Source organism: Chiloscyllium plagiosum, unplaced genomic scaffold, assembly GCF_037043375.1.
Source record: "Chiloscyllium plagiosum isolate Xiang-an unplaced genomic scaffold, Cpla_swu_hap1 HiC_scaffold_3, whole genome shotgun sequence".
Classification (NCBI taxonomy): Eukaryota; Metazoa; Chordata; class Chondrichthyes; order Orectolobiformes; family Hemiscylliidae; genus Chiloscyllium; species Chiloscyllium plagiosum.
In genome coordinates, this window is record NW_028270141.1 from 49,644,620 (window position 1) to 49,660,606 (window position 15,987).

At 39.1% G+C, this 15,987-nt stretch overlaps 1 protein-coding gene across 1 annotated transcript in view; it reads left to right on the forward strand.

Annotated features, from left to right (window-relative positions):
- The window catches only part of phf3 (PHD finger protein 3), a 160,984-nt gene that overhangs the window by 63,055 nt on the left and 81,942 nt on the right, over positions 1-15,987 (forward strand). The window contains exon 7 of the mRNA XM_043681528.2: positions 4,425-4,803. Coding sequence (XP_043537463.2) covers positions 4,425-4,803 — 379 coding nt within the window. The remainder of the gene's footprint in view (positions 1-4,424; positions 4,804-15,987) is intronic.

Genomic DNA, 15,987 nt, shown 5'->3' on the forward strand with positions numbered 1-15,987 from the left:
GCAGTGGCTCTCCCCCCGATTTTCAAAAAAAAAACCTGCTTTAAATATTCCTGATGATGTTCCAAATTCTTACAACATGATTGGTTTCAGGCTGGAAATACCCTCAGTTTTTAAATTCACTTGGCTTTGAATGGCTGAGTGTTTGTTTTAAATTAATTGGTCAAATTCGATTTATTGTCAAAACAGCAACAGACCTGAGATGTCTATTAACAGAATCAATTGTAACATGTTTCCATTTTAGAACAGTCTGTCTTCTACAGCTGCTCACAGACACCCTTCTCTGCTGAACTCTAAGCTTAAAGAGCATTTTTCCTCTTAAAGGGACCACACTCTGTTTTTCAATTCATTATTTTGCAATTTTACCATTTTTACACACTAATTTTGTGACATTACCACTGCTTGAACCAGCACTTTCAATCTGTGTCAGATTATTTTCTTTAAAATGTGCAGCAATTCCTTAACAGTCTTTGGTTTTTAAAGCAGTTATTTTCGATTTCAGTCCATAATCAAAAATACAGAAAAATGAAAAGACATGGTCATTGCATAATGGAATTTGGGAGAGTAGAGTACAGGAAGTAGAGAAGTGAAACGCATGTTAATAGAAGATAAGAAGCTAAGAAGGTAAATAAAAAGAAAAGTGGGGATTAAAATCAAGGTGGAAATAGAGTAGAGAGTCCAGGTCAGCAGAAGCCAAAATAAGCATGTAAATAGATTAAACAGAAAGTACAAGTTCTGTATGGGGCATGGAAGAAATGTTGCCTGATTTCAGAGCCAGATGTAATGAATGACATCCAGATGCCATTCTATGATGGTAGAAAATCGAAGACTGCAGAGGTGCTTTCCTGTGAATGGGGATGTAGTTGGTGTACAGAGTCCATTGTAAATTCAGGATGTTTGCACCATTCTCTCACCTAACTGGTACGAATTTTAAAGTAAATTAATTGGCTTTAAATATAACTAGACATTGCAATTATACCTTTTAACAAAATCATAGAATCCCTACAGTACAAAAAGAGACCATCCCACCACGTCTGCATTGACCGTCCGAAGAGCATTCCACCTAGACCCAACTCGCCCTCCACCCTATCACTGTAACCCTGCATTTACCAAGCCTGTACTTCCCTGGAAATAATGAGGCATTTTAGCACGGCCAATCCACCTAACCTGATCATCTTTGCCCTTTGGGAGCAAACCAGCGTACCCATCAGACACTGGGAGAATGTGCAAGCTCCATGCAGTTACCTAAGACTGGGATCGAACCTGTATCCCTGGCACTGTGAAGTGCAGTGCTAACCAATGTGTCACTGTATTGTCCCTTTCGGTTAAGCAAAACACAACTTATAGGGTGTTGATCCTGTTGAGACATCATTTAACATTTAACTTTGAACCATACTGCAAGATTTTACTTTAAACAAAACACAAACTTTATTGTATAAAAGTTAAACATAGGCATGATTATGTAGGCAGTTACAAACCATACTGTTATGCATTCTGATATACTGCTACTTCCTCCAAAAACTCTTACATCTGTCTTAAGTTATTTGTTATTATGCAACAGTCCTCTTGAGAATCCTCTTCAGCTCCAGCTATTCTGAGGTAAATTTATTTTAGTTACCATCACTTGTTTGTACATATTACATTTCCTCCTTTGACTGCTGTTTAACATATTCATGCTAATCTGCTTGTTGCTTTGTCACTAATATCTACTGAGGACGATTGTCGATTCTTCCATTACTTTCAAACTGGGCAATCTTCTACCTTCTGTGCCCTTGTAAACAAAATTCAAACTGTGATTAAGCCTTACCTGCATTCCACAATATGATTGTTGAAGTTAGGTATTTACTCTGCTTAGAGTTGAGATATCTAGCTTTTTTTAAAACCTATCAGCTTCGTAAACTGTAACTGCACAAAGTCCAAGATGCAATTAAGTCTTTAAATAAAATCTAAACGTATTTAAACCAGAGAATCATCTTCAGCTTCACCTGTCTCCATGATAATTTGGCATGCTCTTGGCTATTTTTGAACTTGGAATAATTATCCTCAGTTTATCGTTTCTTCTTTGATCTGAAGTGTTAAATGGCTTTTACACCTTTTTGGATTTAGTACATGCTTTTAAAACAGTTTTGTTTTTAATTTTCAAAGCAAAAATATCTTTCTTAGAATGCCCTTACTTTGATGAATTGTGGAAGCCTAACAGGAAATAGATAATCATGACTGGTGTGTACTATGTGCAATATACATCTATAGTAATTTTTAGACCTAGTGGAATACAAAATTATTGAAATTGTGTAATACCTTACAGTATTCCTGCCTAATTATCAATTTTGTTTTTTAATGTCAAGTTTGAACTACCTTCTGTCATCCCTTCCTTCAGGTTTGGAGTGAACACCCAGAAGATTAGTTCAGGTATTGAGGTTTGACTGCAGGTGACAAAGAATTGGTTTGCTATGCTTGCTGTTTTTGCAATGACCATTCCATGCTCCTACAGTCAAGCAGAAATCTAATTTTTCATCATATTGCCAGAGATGAAAGATGATTATTTCCATTGCTAGATAAGTTGAATAGAGAGAGCTGTAATTACCAAATAAACTACAGAATGTTAAAGCAACAAATCAAAGAAAAAACTGCAAATAATTATAAGAATGTGGAATATTTTGCTGTAAGTAATCACACTAAAGGAGAAAATGCTGGAAGTGAACACGTTGATGAGCTTATCTCTAGTGTTGTACAGGTGTTGATGTTTCGGGCATTGTATTTCAACAGAACTAGAAATATGAAGGTGAACATGACTGTTGCTTTTGTGGTTGGCTGTTACATGCTGGATTCTCATGTTGTCAAAATTTGAACTTGGAATGTTCAGCAGACTCCAAGTGATGTATTTTTATTCTTTATTTTAAATTGCTTGCAAAATCCAAATCCCCCTAAGCGTAGCATCCAGCTTACTGCAATTTATTGGATGTAGAACATAGAACAGTATAGTACAGTGCAGGTCCTTCAGCCCTCAACTGGTTTTGTATCCTATTCTAAGATCAAACTAACCTATTTACCTTCATTTCACTGTCATCCATGTGCCTATCCAAGAGTTGCTTAAATATCCATAATGTATCTGACTCTACTACCATTGCTGGCAGTGCATTCCACATACCCACCAGTATTTGTGTAAAGAACCTACTTCTGACATCTCCCCTAAATCTTCCTCCAATCACCTTAAAATTATGCCCCCATGTGAGCCATTTCTGTCCTGAGAAAACTTCTCTGGCTGTCCACTCTATGTATGCCTGCCATTATCTTGTACACCTCTGTCAAGTATCTTCTCGTCCTTCTGCGCTTCAATGAGAACAGCCCTAGCTCCCTCAACCTTTTTTCATAATACATATCCTCCAATTCAGGCAGTATCCTGGTAAATCTCCTCTGCACCCTCGCTTAAGATTATTAAAGGATTGTACAAGATTAATAAACACATCCTATTTCCAGTAATTGGCAGATCTGGAATTCAGATTACATCTGCAAAATAAGATGCGAGAAATAGAAGAGTGAAATATATATTTGTTACACAGAGCTGAGACTGAGAGATTCCCATCTGGGGTTAGTGGTTGATGCAGAAGCTGTGTCAGCATTTTGAATTTGTACAGGAATAGAAAAGTTTGTGGGTCAAAGGTGGATAAATGTGCTTGGGACCACAGCATGGAAATTATGCATTTACAGAGAATAAATACACTCTCAGACTGTTTGGGTTGAATGACTTGCGAACCTTGTATTGTAACGTGTGTGTTTTCTATGTGCATTTCTTTCAAGTGAACAGTAGATAAATAACTTGTTATTTTGAGATGCCAACATGGCTTATTAGTAGTCCTCTTGATTTTGAGTCAGAGAGTAGGGGTTTCAAGGCCTAGGAGCACTGTTGACACAGTACACCCCTCTATTACTATGTACTAGTTGGAGGTGCTGTGTTGTGAAAGAGATATTAGAACAAATCTGATCTCCTGAGGTAAAAGATTCAATGTTCTATTTTGAAAATGAACATGGAGGTTCTTCCTGCAGACCTTTTATATTTACCCATCAATCAACATCACAAACAGATTATATATTGAATTCTGTTGGGACCTTGCTGTAAGAGAATTATCTGAATTGTTTTTAACATTTATAGCAATGACAATATTTCAGAAATGCTTCAGTCTGTTTGAGATTTGAGGGTTACATGAGTATTTGAAAGGATGAATGCAAGTTTTTTTTTACTTCCAAATACATTAAGCAACTTTTGACCAGGGAATGTAGGTTATTGAAAAATAATATTAGAAAAAGTGCTTCTGTTAGCATGTACTGATTACAAATCCAAGCAGTGAAATGTTCTAATATTTTTGAGAAATATTGCTGAACACCTTTTCATCCTTCATTCAATTGACCTAGATTTTGTTTGTATTCAGGTTTATGATAGGTTGCGGAAGATGTGATGATTGGTTTCATGGAGAGTGTGTTGGATTGACACTTGTCCAAGCACAGCAACTGGAGAAAGAGGATAAAGAATTTATTTGTTTCAAATGTTGTGCTATGGAAGACAAAAATGCTCCATCAGTTAATCATAGTTACACAATAAAACATCAGTGTGCTCAAAATGACATGGAGAAAGCCAAGCCTGAACTAACTCTTGAGCACACAATCCATTTAAAAAATGAAAAGATGAGTAATTCAGATGAACTAAATATAACTGCAACAGATATTACTGGTGTAAAATCAAAACCAGAAATAATAGAGAAGACTGAGCAATTGCTGAATAAGAAGCAAAAGGACAAAATATTAAAAAAGGTAAGATGTGTTTTCTGTTTGTGTAGCATGTAATCAAGTTCAATTTAATTTTATTGTTGCAAATTTTAATTTTTTAAATATTAAAACCATATCTTGGGCTCTGACTTCAAAATGTATTAGTCAGTGATCGTTTCAAAAATTGCTATAAAGACCTGAATTTCCTGGCCTCGCAATCTGAAATTGGATTTTCAATTAGGCAGAAAAGTACAGAGGAGAATTCCTACCTTTAATAAAAGTGGAAATTACAATTTGTGTGTGTTTATCTTGTGACCCAGTTATAACTCCTGTTTCCTTCAAGTTTTTTGAATTAATTTGATTTTATGAAATCTTTATTTCACATTAAATGTTGTCTTGTTTATTAGCTTGCCACATTGTCCCTTGACTTGAACTTCAATATATGTGTCTCCTTGTTTTGAAGTCAGCACTGGAATGTTGCAATGATTGTCCCCAGTGACAGTCAACTTTTACATGCATTATGTTGTGATGAGTTTTATTGTTTCAGCAGACACTTTACAGTGATGTAGTGGATAGGTTTGAGCATTATGGACATGGTATTATTTATGTATCGTTGCCATAATAATGGCAGTGGTTTCCATATGGCTTTTACACAACTATGCAAAGCTCTTACATTTTCTGTTTTTGCAAAAAGGTTTCATTTGGTCCTGAACCATTGATGTCCGATATTGAGTAACCATAAAGCAGCTGGAATATGATTATTGCTCTGATCAGAACAGCTCTTAATACACTAAATATGAAATTTGATCTTTATGGCTTGCTTTGGATTCATGTGCAATTGAACTGAGAGGAGCTGGGCAAGCTAATTGGTTAGTATACTAACAGCTGGAGTGAATTTGATCTGCAGACCTGGACATTAAGTTAAATTTCTCATTATGATAGCTGATCAATATAGATCTGTTAAATGCAGTACAGAATAGGTCATCAAATCCCTACAGCGTGGAAGCAGGCCATTTGGCCCAATAAGTCCACACCGATCCTCTGAAGAGTAACCCGCTCAGAGCCATTCCCCTACCCCTTGACATTTCCCTTGACTAATGCATCTAACTCTACCATACCTGAACACTATGGGCAATTTACCATGGCCAACTCACCTAGTCTGCACATCTTTGGACTGTGGGAGGTAACCGGAGGACCCAGGGGAAACCCATGCAGATGCTGGGAAAATGCGTAAACTCTACACAGACAGTTGCCCGAGGCTGGCATCGCACCCAGGTGAGGCAGCAGTGCTAACCACTGAGCCACCCTGTATCTTAAACTGTGGAAGCAAATAGCAGTTGCCCTTAGACTGAGAGAGAAGTGGTATTCTATTTGGAGAGAAAATGCTGGAAAATCTCAGCAGGTCTGGCAGCATCTGTAAGGAGAGAAAAGAGCTGATGTTTAGAGTCTAACTGACTCTGTCAAAGCTGTATAGTTATATTCACAGTAATTTGCTTTTATTCTATTTGGAAGTGACTTAATCCTCAATTTATCTAATCCTGAGTTGGTCAGTGATTGGCTTCAAAAAGCAATTGCAATTCTGTTGTAGATTCTGATGAGCTACCCAGTGCAATTTCCCAAAAGTTAAGCTATAGTACTACTTATTGCTTTAGATATAAATTGAATTGTTTAGATGGATAGTGTTCTAACTTTGCAGAAGGATTGTGGAGGGACATGTGTGGAAAAGTGAGAAACCTTATTGAACATGTGTTATTGAGCAAATGTTGTTCTTTGGTAGTCAGTTCCTGATGATCCAAGCATAAGGTGATTATGTTAAGTCTTTGAATGTGAGCGCCACATATCATTTACTCAGTTCCCTAATAACTGCATGCAACTATAATGCTTGCTGCCAGCCAGAAACATTTTTGGAAAGGAAGAATGGGGACCAGTACTTCAGTATTGAGGCTTTAAAGAAGTCTCACGTCAGCATTCGGATGGGGCTGTAGTCTTCTCAACCTTACTCCTTGTGTTTTTAAAACGCAATGAAGTTTAATAGATATATTCTTGGATTTACTATAAAAAGCAGTTACGTAATTCAAGTTGCACTCCAGAGCTGAGCATTGGATGCCTCATTGTCAGAGACTAGTTATATCAAGGTCTTGTGTGCCTTGTAAAATATAGCTCTGTTCAAAGAAAAACAAAACTCTTTTCTTTTGTATCTTGGCCATTGTCTACTGTTCATTGATTCTTGGGACATATTAATTAGCTGCTACTTTTGCTTACAAATCACTATTGCATTTTAGTGTTGGCTGTGAAGCAGCACTTTGCAGCATCCTGAAAACATGAAAGGCTTTGTAAAGTTTTGAACAGCATCAGGAATTGAAATCAATGTTACACCTGTTTTTGGGACTAGTACTATATCAGGCTTCTTGAATGTTGGCACAGTACTCATCTTGGCAAAAACAAGGACTGCAGATGCTGGAATCCAGAGTCTAGATTAGAGTGGTGCTGGAAAAGCACAGCAGGTCAGGCAGCATCCGAGGAGCAGGAAAATCGACGTTTCAGGCAAAAACCCTTCATCAGGAATAGAAGCAGGGTGCCTGCAGAGTGGAGCGATAAATGAGGGGGGGGGGGGTTGGGGAGAAAGTAGCATAGAGTACAATAGGTGAATGGGGGTGGGGATGGAGGTGATAGGTCAGAGAGGAGGGTGGAGTGGATAGGTGGAAAGGAAAATAGGCTGGTAGGACAGGTCATGAGGGTGGTGCTGAGTTGGAAGGCTGGAGCTGGGGTACTCATCTTGGCAAGTGGAAGATATTGGATCACAGCTCTAACTTGTGTTTTGTAGATGGTGGGCAGGCTTTGGGAAGTTAGGTCACAGTGTCCGGCCTCTGGAACGGAATACCATGATCTTTCATGCCATCTCCACATCTGCTATGATGGAGGAAATGTTATTTGAGCAACTGAAGATGAATAGGGCTAAAATAATTGGCCTTCAGCAACATCAAAATTATCTTCCTTTATCTTTGATATAATTCAAGCCTTCCACTCTTGAAAGGCCTGGCACTAGATTTTAGATATGCCCTGGTTCCAGGTGAATTATATTCTGTTCAAAATTTTGGGAAACACAATTCTATTTTGTGTAATTCCTTGGAATTTGACAAGACTTCAAGTATAATTTCCTGAGGCCAGTACACCCTTCCTAGAGTGTGATGTCCTGAATTGTTCACAATATTCCAGGTGTGGTCTAACCAGGGTTCTGTGTGGTACAACATGATTTTAACCTGCTGTATTCTATTTTATCGTGAAATAAAAGACGGCATTCCAATAAGTCTTTGATTATTTTGTCATCGATGACACTTTAATCTATGTATCTGAACCCAAATGTCACTTTGACCTACATTATTTGTTTGTAATGTTATTACACTCTTCTGGAGCAGGGTGGGTCTTGAAACTAGGTAAGGACATTTACACCATGCCGTAAGAGGGTCCATTGCGTTGATATCTTGTTCTAACCTTTCTAGGTGTCAGAGTGAACATGATGCAGAATTGAGAACCAAACACATGCCTGTTTTCCCTATCCTCTGTCTCCTACAACTCAGCCAATTTTTAAAAATCCAGTCAATAATTTGGCTTTAATTCTGAGCTTCAGCTTTAGCTAGTAGCCTGTTGTGAAGATCTATTCAAATACCTTCTGAAAGTCAATATAGATAACCTCCCGAAACACCACCTGCCCGTTAGTTTGTTAACTCTTCAAATACTTTGTCACGTTCATTAGCCACAACCTATCCTCTACAAATTCATGTTTTTTCTGAGCAGAAGGTGTTTATACAGCATACCCTTCCCCTCACTTCATTGTAGAGGGAGGAGGAAAAAAAGCAAGTGAAGAGAAAAAAATAGTACTGTAGCTGCATATTTTGAGCAAAAGAAGCTTGTATACTGTTACAGATTATACTACAGAAAATTACCAGCTTCAAGACGATAGGATACCTGCTGCTTGACCTGCAATACTTTCCTAGCTCTGTACTTAATTGACTCTGACTTTCTAGCATCTGCAGTCCTCACTAGCTCCTACCGGCTAGTGATGCCATTCAAAGGCAACCTAACTTCTGTTTGTATCTTTCAGTGTATTGGACACTCTGTATGTCATTGATTCTGTTGGGGAAGGAAGGTGAGGGAATTTGACAGGTGGAGATATGAATTAAGTCAGCTTTCTGGCTGTCATGCTTGTGGAGCCTACAAATGAATTCTGAGAAATCATTGTGCAAGATGTGATCTAATAATCTATTTTTAATTTAAAAAGTCAGGAACCAGAAACTGTTTGTTCTACACATTTTAAACCCTCTCTGGTCTATTAATATGTACAGCTACTGTTTTTACAATTCTCAATTTTTTACTCAATCTGTTTTTGACTGTAAGTTTGCCAGATAAGTTTAATTTATGTTCTCATTTTAAAGTACAGCATACAGTGCAGAGCCCTGTATACTGCTGATAGCTCTCCAGGAGCAATACTTTGTCCTTTCAAATAAGCTAATTTTGTCATGCCAGATTTATTTAAACCCCAGCCCCCTACAGTTCCTTGAAGATGAGATGTAAATATCAAGCTGCTAACACTTTGAAATGTATCCAAACTGGCTAACATAGTCATGCTTTGATTACAGAAATGAGCTTCATTCTGTTAAGCATATATGCACGTGGTGTACACATTTACTTTATAGTTAGTTTTCATTTGAACCACTTTACTATTATGCTTTGTTTGATACTTTTCTTTGCAAAGACTGAAGAACTTATACATTTCGTAGTTTTCACTTTGCGATTTTCCACTTGCTGTAACAACTTTTATTCATTTGAGGGATGTGGGCATCCAGCATTTCTTGCCTGTGCCAAGTTGTCCTTGAGAAGGTGGTGGTGAGCTGCCTTGAATCGCTGCACTCCACCTGCTGTGGGTAGACCCACAATGCCATCAGGGAGAGAGTTCCAGAATTTTGACCCAGTGACAGTGAAAGAATGACAATATATTTCTAAGTCAGAATGTTTTGGTGGTGTTCCCATGTGTCTGCTAAATGGAAGTGGCTGTTGTTTTGGAAGGTGTTATCTGAAGATATTTGATGAATTTCTGTTGTGCAATTTGGAGATAGTACACACAGCTGTGCCTGAGTGTTGGTGGAGGGAGTGGATGCTTATGGATGTATTGCCAATCAAATGGATTTTCCTGGATGGTATCAAGCTTGTTGAGTATTGGAGCTGCACACATTCAGGCAAGTTGAGAATATTCCATCACATCCCTAACTTGTGCCTTGTAGATGGTAGACAGGCTTTGGGCAGTCGGGTAAGCTACTCACCACATAGCCTGTTCCTAGCCTCTGACCTTTTCTTGTAACCACTTTGTTTATGTGGTGATTCCAGTTGTGTTGCTGGTCAATGATAACTCCCAGGATGTTGACAGTGGGGGATTCAGTGATGGTAACACTATTGAATGTCAAGGGGTGGTGATTAGAATGGCTCTTATTCGTAACAGTGATAGCCTGGCATTTGTGTGCAGTGAATATTATTTGCTGCCTGTCAGGCCAAGTCTGGATATCATCCAGCTCTTGTTGCGTTTTGACATGGACTGCTTCAGTGCCTGAGGAGTCATTATTGATGCTGTACATTGTGCAATCGTCGGCAAACATCCAGACTTCTGACCTTTATGATGGAGGGAAGGTCATTGAAGCAGCTGAAGATAGTTAGACTTAAGACAGTATCCTGAGGAACTCCTGCAGAGATGTTCTGAAGCTGAGATGACTGACCTTCAACAACCATGGCCATCTTCATATGTGTTAGGCATGACTCCAACCATCAGACGTACCCCTCTGATACCCATTGTTTCCAGTTTTGCTAGGGCTCCTTGATGCCACATTCAGTTGAAAAGAGCCTTGATGTCAAGGGCTGTCACTCTTGCCTCACCTCTGGAATTCAGCTCTTTTATCTATGTTTGAACCTAGTTTATAATGAGGTCAGGAACTGAGTGGCCCTGGCGGAACCCAAACTGGCTGTCACTGAGCAGGTTATTGCTGAGCACGTGCTGCTTGGTAGCACTATTGATGACAACCTCCATCACTTTACTGATGATTGAGAGTTGACAGTAATTGGCTGCGTTGGATTTGTCCTGGTTTTTATGTACCAGGCATACCTGGGTAATTTTCCACATTGTCAGGTACATGCCAGTGTTGTAACTGTGTTGGAATAGCTTGGCTAGGGAAGCAGCAAGTTCTGGAGCAGAAATGTTGTCAAGGCCTGTAGCCTTTGCAGTGTCCACTGTCTCCAACCATTTCTTGATATCACATGGAGTGAATTGTGTTGGCTGTAGGTGGAATTCTATAAAAGGCATTAAACCCAATAGCATACTGTAAAATATAGACAGACATGTTGAAGAACATTCTGATGCATAAGATCAAGATTTCAATATACTGATATTGAAATATTGACTGGTTCAATTATAATTAGGATTTATTCATCTAAAACCATCAAAGCAGGTAATTTTTGATGTGATTTTCTAATCATATTTGTAGATAATGGCTACATCAGGAGACTTCTCCTTGGAAGTATGGATAGCTCTAAACATTGAGTTTATCATTTCCCTTTCTCAATAAGATTTAAAATAGATCTTTTTAGGCCAGGCTGGTTGCTGTTCTGGTACATTGCTCTGCCTGAGGAGGCTTGTGGGAATAGTGATTGCCAGTAAAAATTAGCAGAAGTAACATAGGGCAAAACAGCAGGGAACATCTATGTTCTGTCTGAATAGTGTAAAATGTTTGTTGACATTGTGCTGAAAGAGCAACATGGCCTTTAGTTTGATGATCTGTCTGAAGGATGTAATTGCGGATAATGCAACACTCTTGCTGTGGTGCTGCCCTGTAATAGCCCTTATTCCTTTTGGGATGTGGGCATTGCTATGAGGGCAATGCTTACTGGCATTCCTGATGGTGAGCAGCTTTCATTCCACGTGGCATAAATACAGAGGAACCTTGATTATCCAAACAACACAGGTGGGGAATATTTTTTCAGATAATCGAATGCTGGATAACAGAGTTTAGCCAAGCATCAGGACCTTGCGATCTTGTTCGTATAATCTGAAATTCAGATAATCTGTACAACCAAAGCACTATTAAGGAAATTCCAAGGTTTTTGTCAATGACAGTGAAGGAACAGCACTGTAGTTTCAAATCAAAGAACTTGTTACTTAGCAGGGATCATGTAGATAGTGACGTGCTCATACAGTCATACAGCATGGAAACTTGACTGCAGTGACCAGACACCCTAATCTGACCTAGTCCCATCTATCAATTTGTCTATAATGATCAATAATAAAGATACTGTGGTCATAGATTTCAGTTCCAATACATCTGATGGTGTATTTACCTAACAACTCTCCTAGTGACAGCAGTGTTTGTAATAAGTGAACAAGTGCAGTTCCCTCCAAAGACACTCGACTAAGGAGTATATTGTTCATAAGATACAAAACTCAAGCTTGTTTTGTGTGATAGAATCCCTGTAACAAGCCTGATGAGATCAGCTAATACAGCAGGATGATAGCATAATGGTTGGAGCAATGGAGTAGTTACACACGCCTTAGCTGCCTTTATCCTTCTAAAGCAGTATAAGGTATGGGTTTGGAAACTGTCATTGAAGAAATCTTGATGATTTGATGCAGTGATCTTGTGTAAAGTGTGTATTGCTCCAACTATTTGAGTGGTGAAAATTTAAGGTGATGGATATGTTGCTGACTGAATGGGCTGCTTTTTGAGTACTGTTGAAATTGCACCTATCCAGGCAAGCCAAGTGTTTTCCATCTCTCACTGCTTTGTAGGTGGTGGACAGGCTTTGGGAGTCAGGAGGTAAGTAACTGGCGGCAGAGTTCCAGCCTCTAATCTGTTTGCATTGCATTTACATTACTGGTCAAGTAGTTTATTTTTGGTAACCCCTAAGATATTAACAGGGTGGGATTTCAACAATGGTATACTAAATGTCAAGGAGAGTTAGTTAGATTCTGTCTTACAGGAAATAGTATTTGTCTTGTACTTGTGTGGTACAAATGTCACTTATCACAGAGCAGCCCAAACCTGAATGTTATCCAGATGCATGTGGACATGATCTGCTCCAGTGTCTGAGGAGTTGTGAATGGTGTAGAATATTGTGCAATATACAGTGAAAATCACTACAGCGAACGTTCCCACTTCTGACCGAGTGATGGAGGGAAGGCCATTGGAAAAGCTGAATGTTGTTTGATCAAACACTATCCTATGGAGTTTTAGCCTAGACTCCATGCTAAAGATCATATTGGGCTTCAATGGAAATATTTTGGTATGGAGTAAACATCTGCACTGTTTACGTATATGTTATGTACTATTTATCAAAAATCTCTAAAATCTTTTTATCTGGTGAGAAGTGAGTTTATTTATTCCACTTAAAATTATCCTTTTTCATTGAAATGAAGGAAACGTAACCTCAGATTTTAACTTATTATTTATTGCAGGATTTATTTCATTTGTGTGATGGTTGTTTTATGTTAATTGTTACATTTGTTTTGGTCAGAGCAATCCCATTTATATCACAAGATGCCAAACCACAGCCTTGTTGCTGATATGTTCCTGATAACTTGCATTTCCTTCATTTGGAAATTTGAATGCATTATTGTTATTTTGAGCTGAACTTTCATTCTTTGAAATGCTCTTAAATATCTGCACCTACATATGTTGTTACAGAACCAATTATTTTTGCCTTGTCAAATCTCTTTACTATTTTCAAATAACTTATGAAGTAATTTAAGATTTTCTATTTGTTTACCAAAAAGTTAATTCAAATGAGGTAGTGTAAGTAGTGGATGACGTAGCCTTTTTAGGAGAATGTCAACTAATTTAAGTTCTTTACTAATCTTCCCGAGCTGAGCAACCATTTTATTCATCTGAAATAATAATTGTCATTTGCTTTAAATTGATACTGTTGAATCAAAGAACAAAGAAAATTACAGCACAGGAACGGACCTTTTGGTCCTCCAAGCTTGCGCCAATCCAGATCCTCAATTTAAACCTGTCGCCTATTTTCTAAGGATCTGTATTCCTCTGCTCCTTAGGCGACAGTGAGGACTGCAGATGCTGGAGATCAGAGTCTAGATTAGAGTGGTGCTAGAAAAGCACAACAGGTCAGGCAGCATCTGAGGAGCAGGAAAATCGACATTTGGGGCAAAAGCCCTTCATCAGGATTTCCATCAGGAGTAGCTCAGTCCCTCTGCTCCCTGCCCATTCACGTATCTGTCTAAGTGATGATGATGTGCCTGCCTCTACCACCTCCACTGGCAATACATTCCATGCACCCACCACCCTCTGCATAAAGAACTTTTCACACATGTCTTCATTAAACCTTTCCCCTCTCAACTTGAACTCGTGAACCAGAGTAATTGAGTTCCCCATTCTGGGGGGAAAAACTTCTTGCTATCTACCCTGTCTATACTTGTTATGATTTTGTAGACTTCAATCAGGTCTCCCGTTTACCTCTGTCTTTCTAATGAAAATAGTTCAAATCTAATCAATCTCTCTTCGTAGCTAGCACCGTCCAACCTAGGGAACATCCTGGTGAACCTCCTCTGCACCCTCTCCAAAGCATCCGCATCCTTTTGGTAATGTGGCAACCAGAACTGTACGCAGTATTCCAAATGTGGCTGAACCAAAGTCCTATACAACTGTGACATGACCTGGCAACTCTTATACTCAATACCCCGTCCATTGAAGGGAAGCATGCCGTCTGTCGTCATGACCTTGCTATATCGACCTGCGTTGCCATCTTCAGGGTACAATGGACCTGAATACCTAGATCTCTCTGTACATCAGTTTTCCCCAGGGCTTTTCCAATTACTGTATAGTTCGCTCTTGTATTGGATCTCCAAAATGCATCACCTTGCATTTGCCTGTGTTGAACTCCATCTACAATTTCTCTGCCCACCTCTTCAATCTATCAATATTCTGCTGCATTCTCTGACAGTCCCCTTCACTATCTGCTGCATTCTCTGACAGTCCCCTTCACTATCTGCTACTCCATCAATCTTAGTGTCATCTGCAAATTTGCTAATCAGACCACCTATACCTTTCTCCAGATCATTTATGTATATCGCAAACAACAGTGGTCCCAACCCAGATCCCTGTGAAACACCACTGGTCACACTTCTCCATTTTGAGACATTCCCTTCCACTACTACTGTGTCTCCTGCTGCCCAGCCAGTGCTCTATCCATCTAGCTAGTACACCCTAGACCCCATGCAACTTCACTTTCTCCATTAGTCTACTATGGGGAGCATTATCAAATGCCTTCCTAAAGTCCATGTATACAGCATCTACAGACCTTCCCTCATCAATCAACTTTGTCACTTCCTCAAAGACATGGTAAGACATGACCTTACCTGCACAAAATCATGTTGCCTATCACTGATAAGCCCATTTTCTTCCAAGCGTAAATAGATCCTATCCCTCAGTATCTTCTCCAGGGGCTTCCCTTCCACTGATGTCAAGCTCACCAGTCTATAATTACTTGCATTTCCCTGCTACCCTTCAACAAGGGGACAACATTAATAATTCTCCAGTCCTTCGGGATCTCACCCGTGTTCAAGGATGCTGTAGAGATATCTGTTAAAGCTCCAGCTTTTTCCTCTCTCGCTTCCCTCAGAAACCCGGGATAAATCCCACCTGAAACTGGAGACTTGTCCATCTTAACGCCTTTTAGAATACCTCAACATCAGTCATGTCCCTTTCTTCGGTGAATACCGTTGCAAAGTACTCTTTAAGAATCTCACCCATTTCTTCGGTGAATACCAATGCAAAGTACTCTTTAAGAATCTCACCCATTTTCTTTGACTCCATGCATAACTTTCCTTCTTTGTCCTTGAGTGGGCCAACCCTTTCTTTAGTTATCCTCTTGCTCCTTATATATGAATAAAAGGCTTTGGGATTCTCCTTAACCCCAGTTTGCTAAAGATATGTCATGAACCTTTTAGCCCCCTTAATTCCTCATTTCAGATTGGTCCTACATACCCAATATTCTTCCAAAGTTTTGTCTCTTTTCAGTCATCTGGACGTTGTGAATGCTTCCTTTTTTCTCTTAGTCTCACAATTTCACCTGTCGTCTATGGTTCCCTAATCTTGCCATTTCTATCCCTCATTTTCACAGGGACATGTCTGTCCTGCACTCTCATCAACCTCTCTTTAAAAGCCCCCTACATATCAA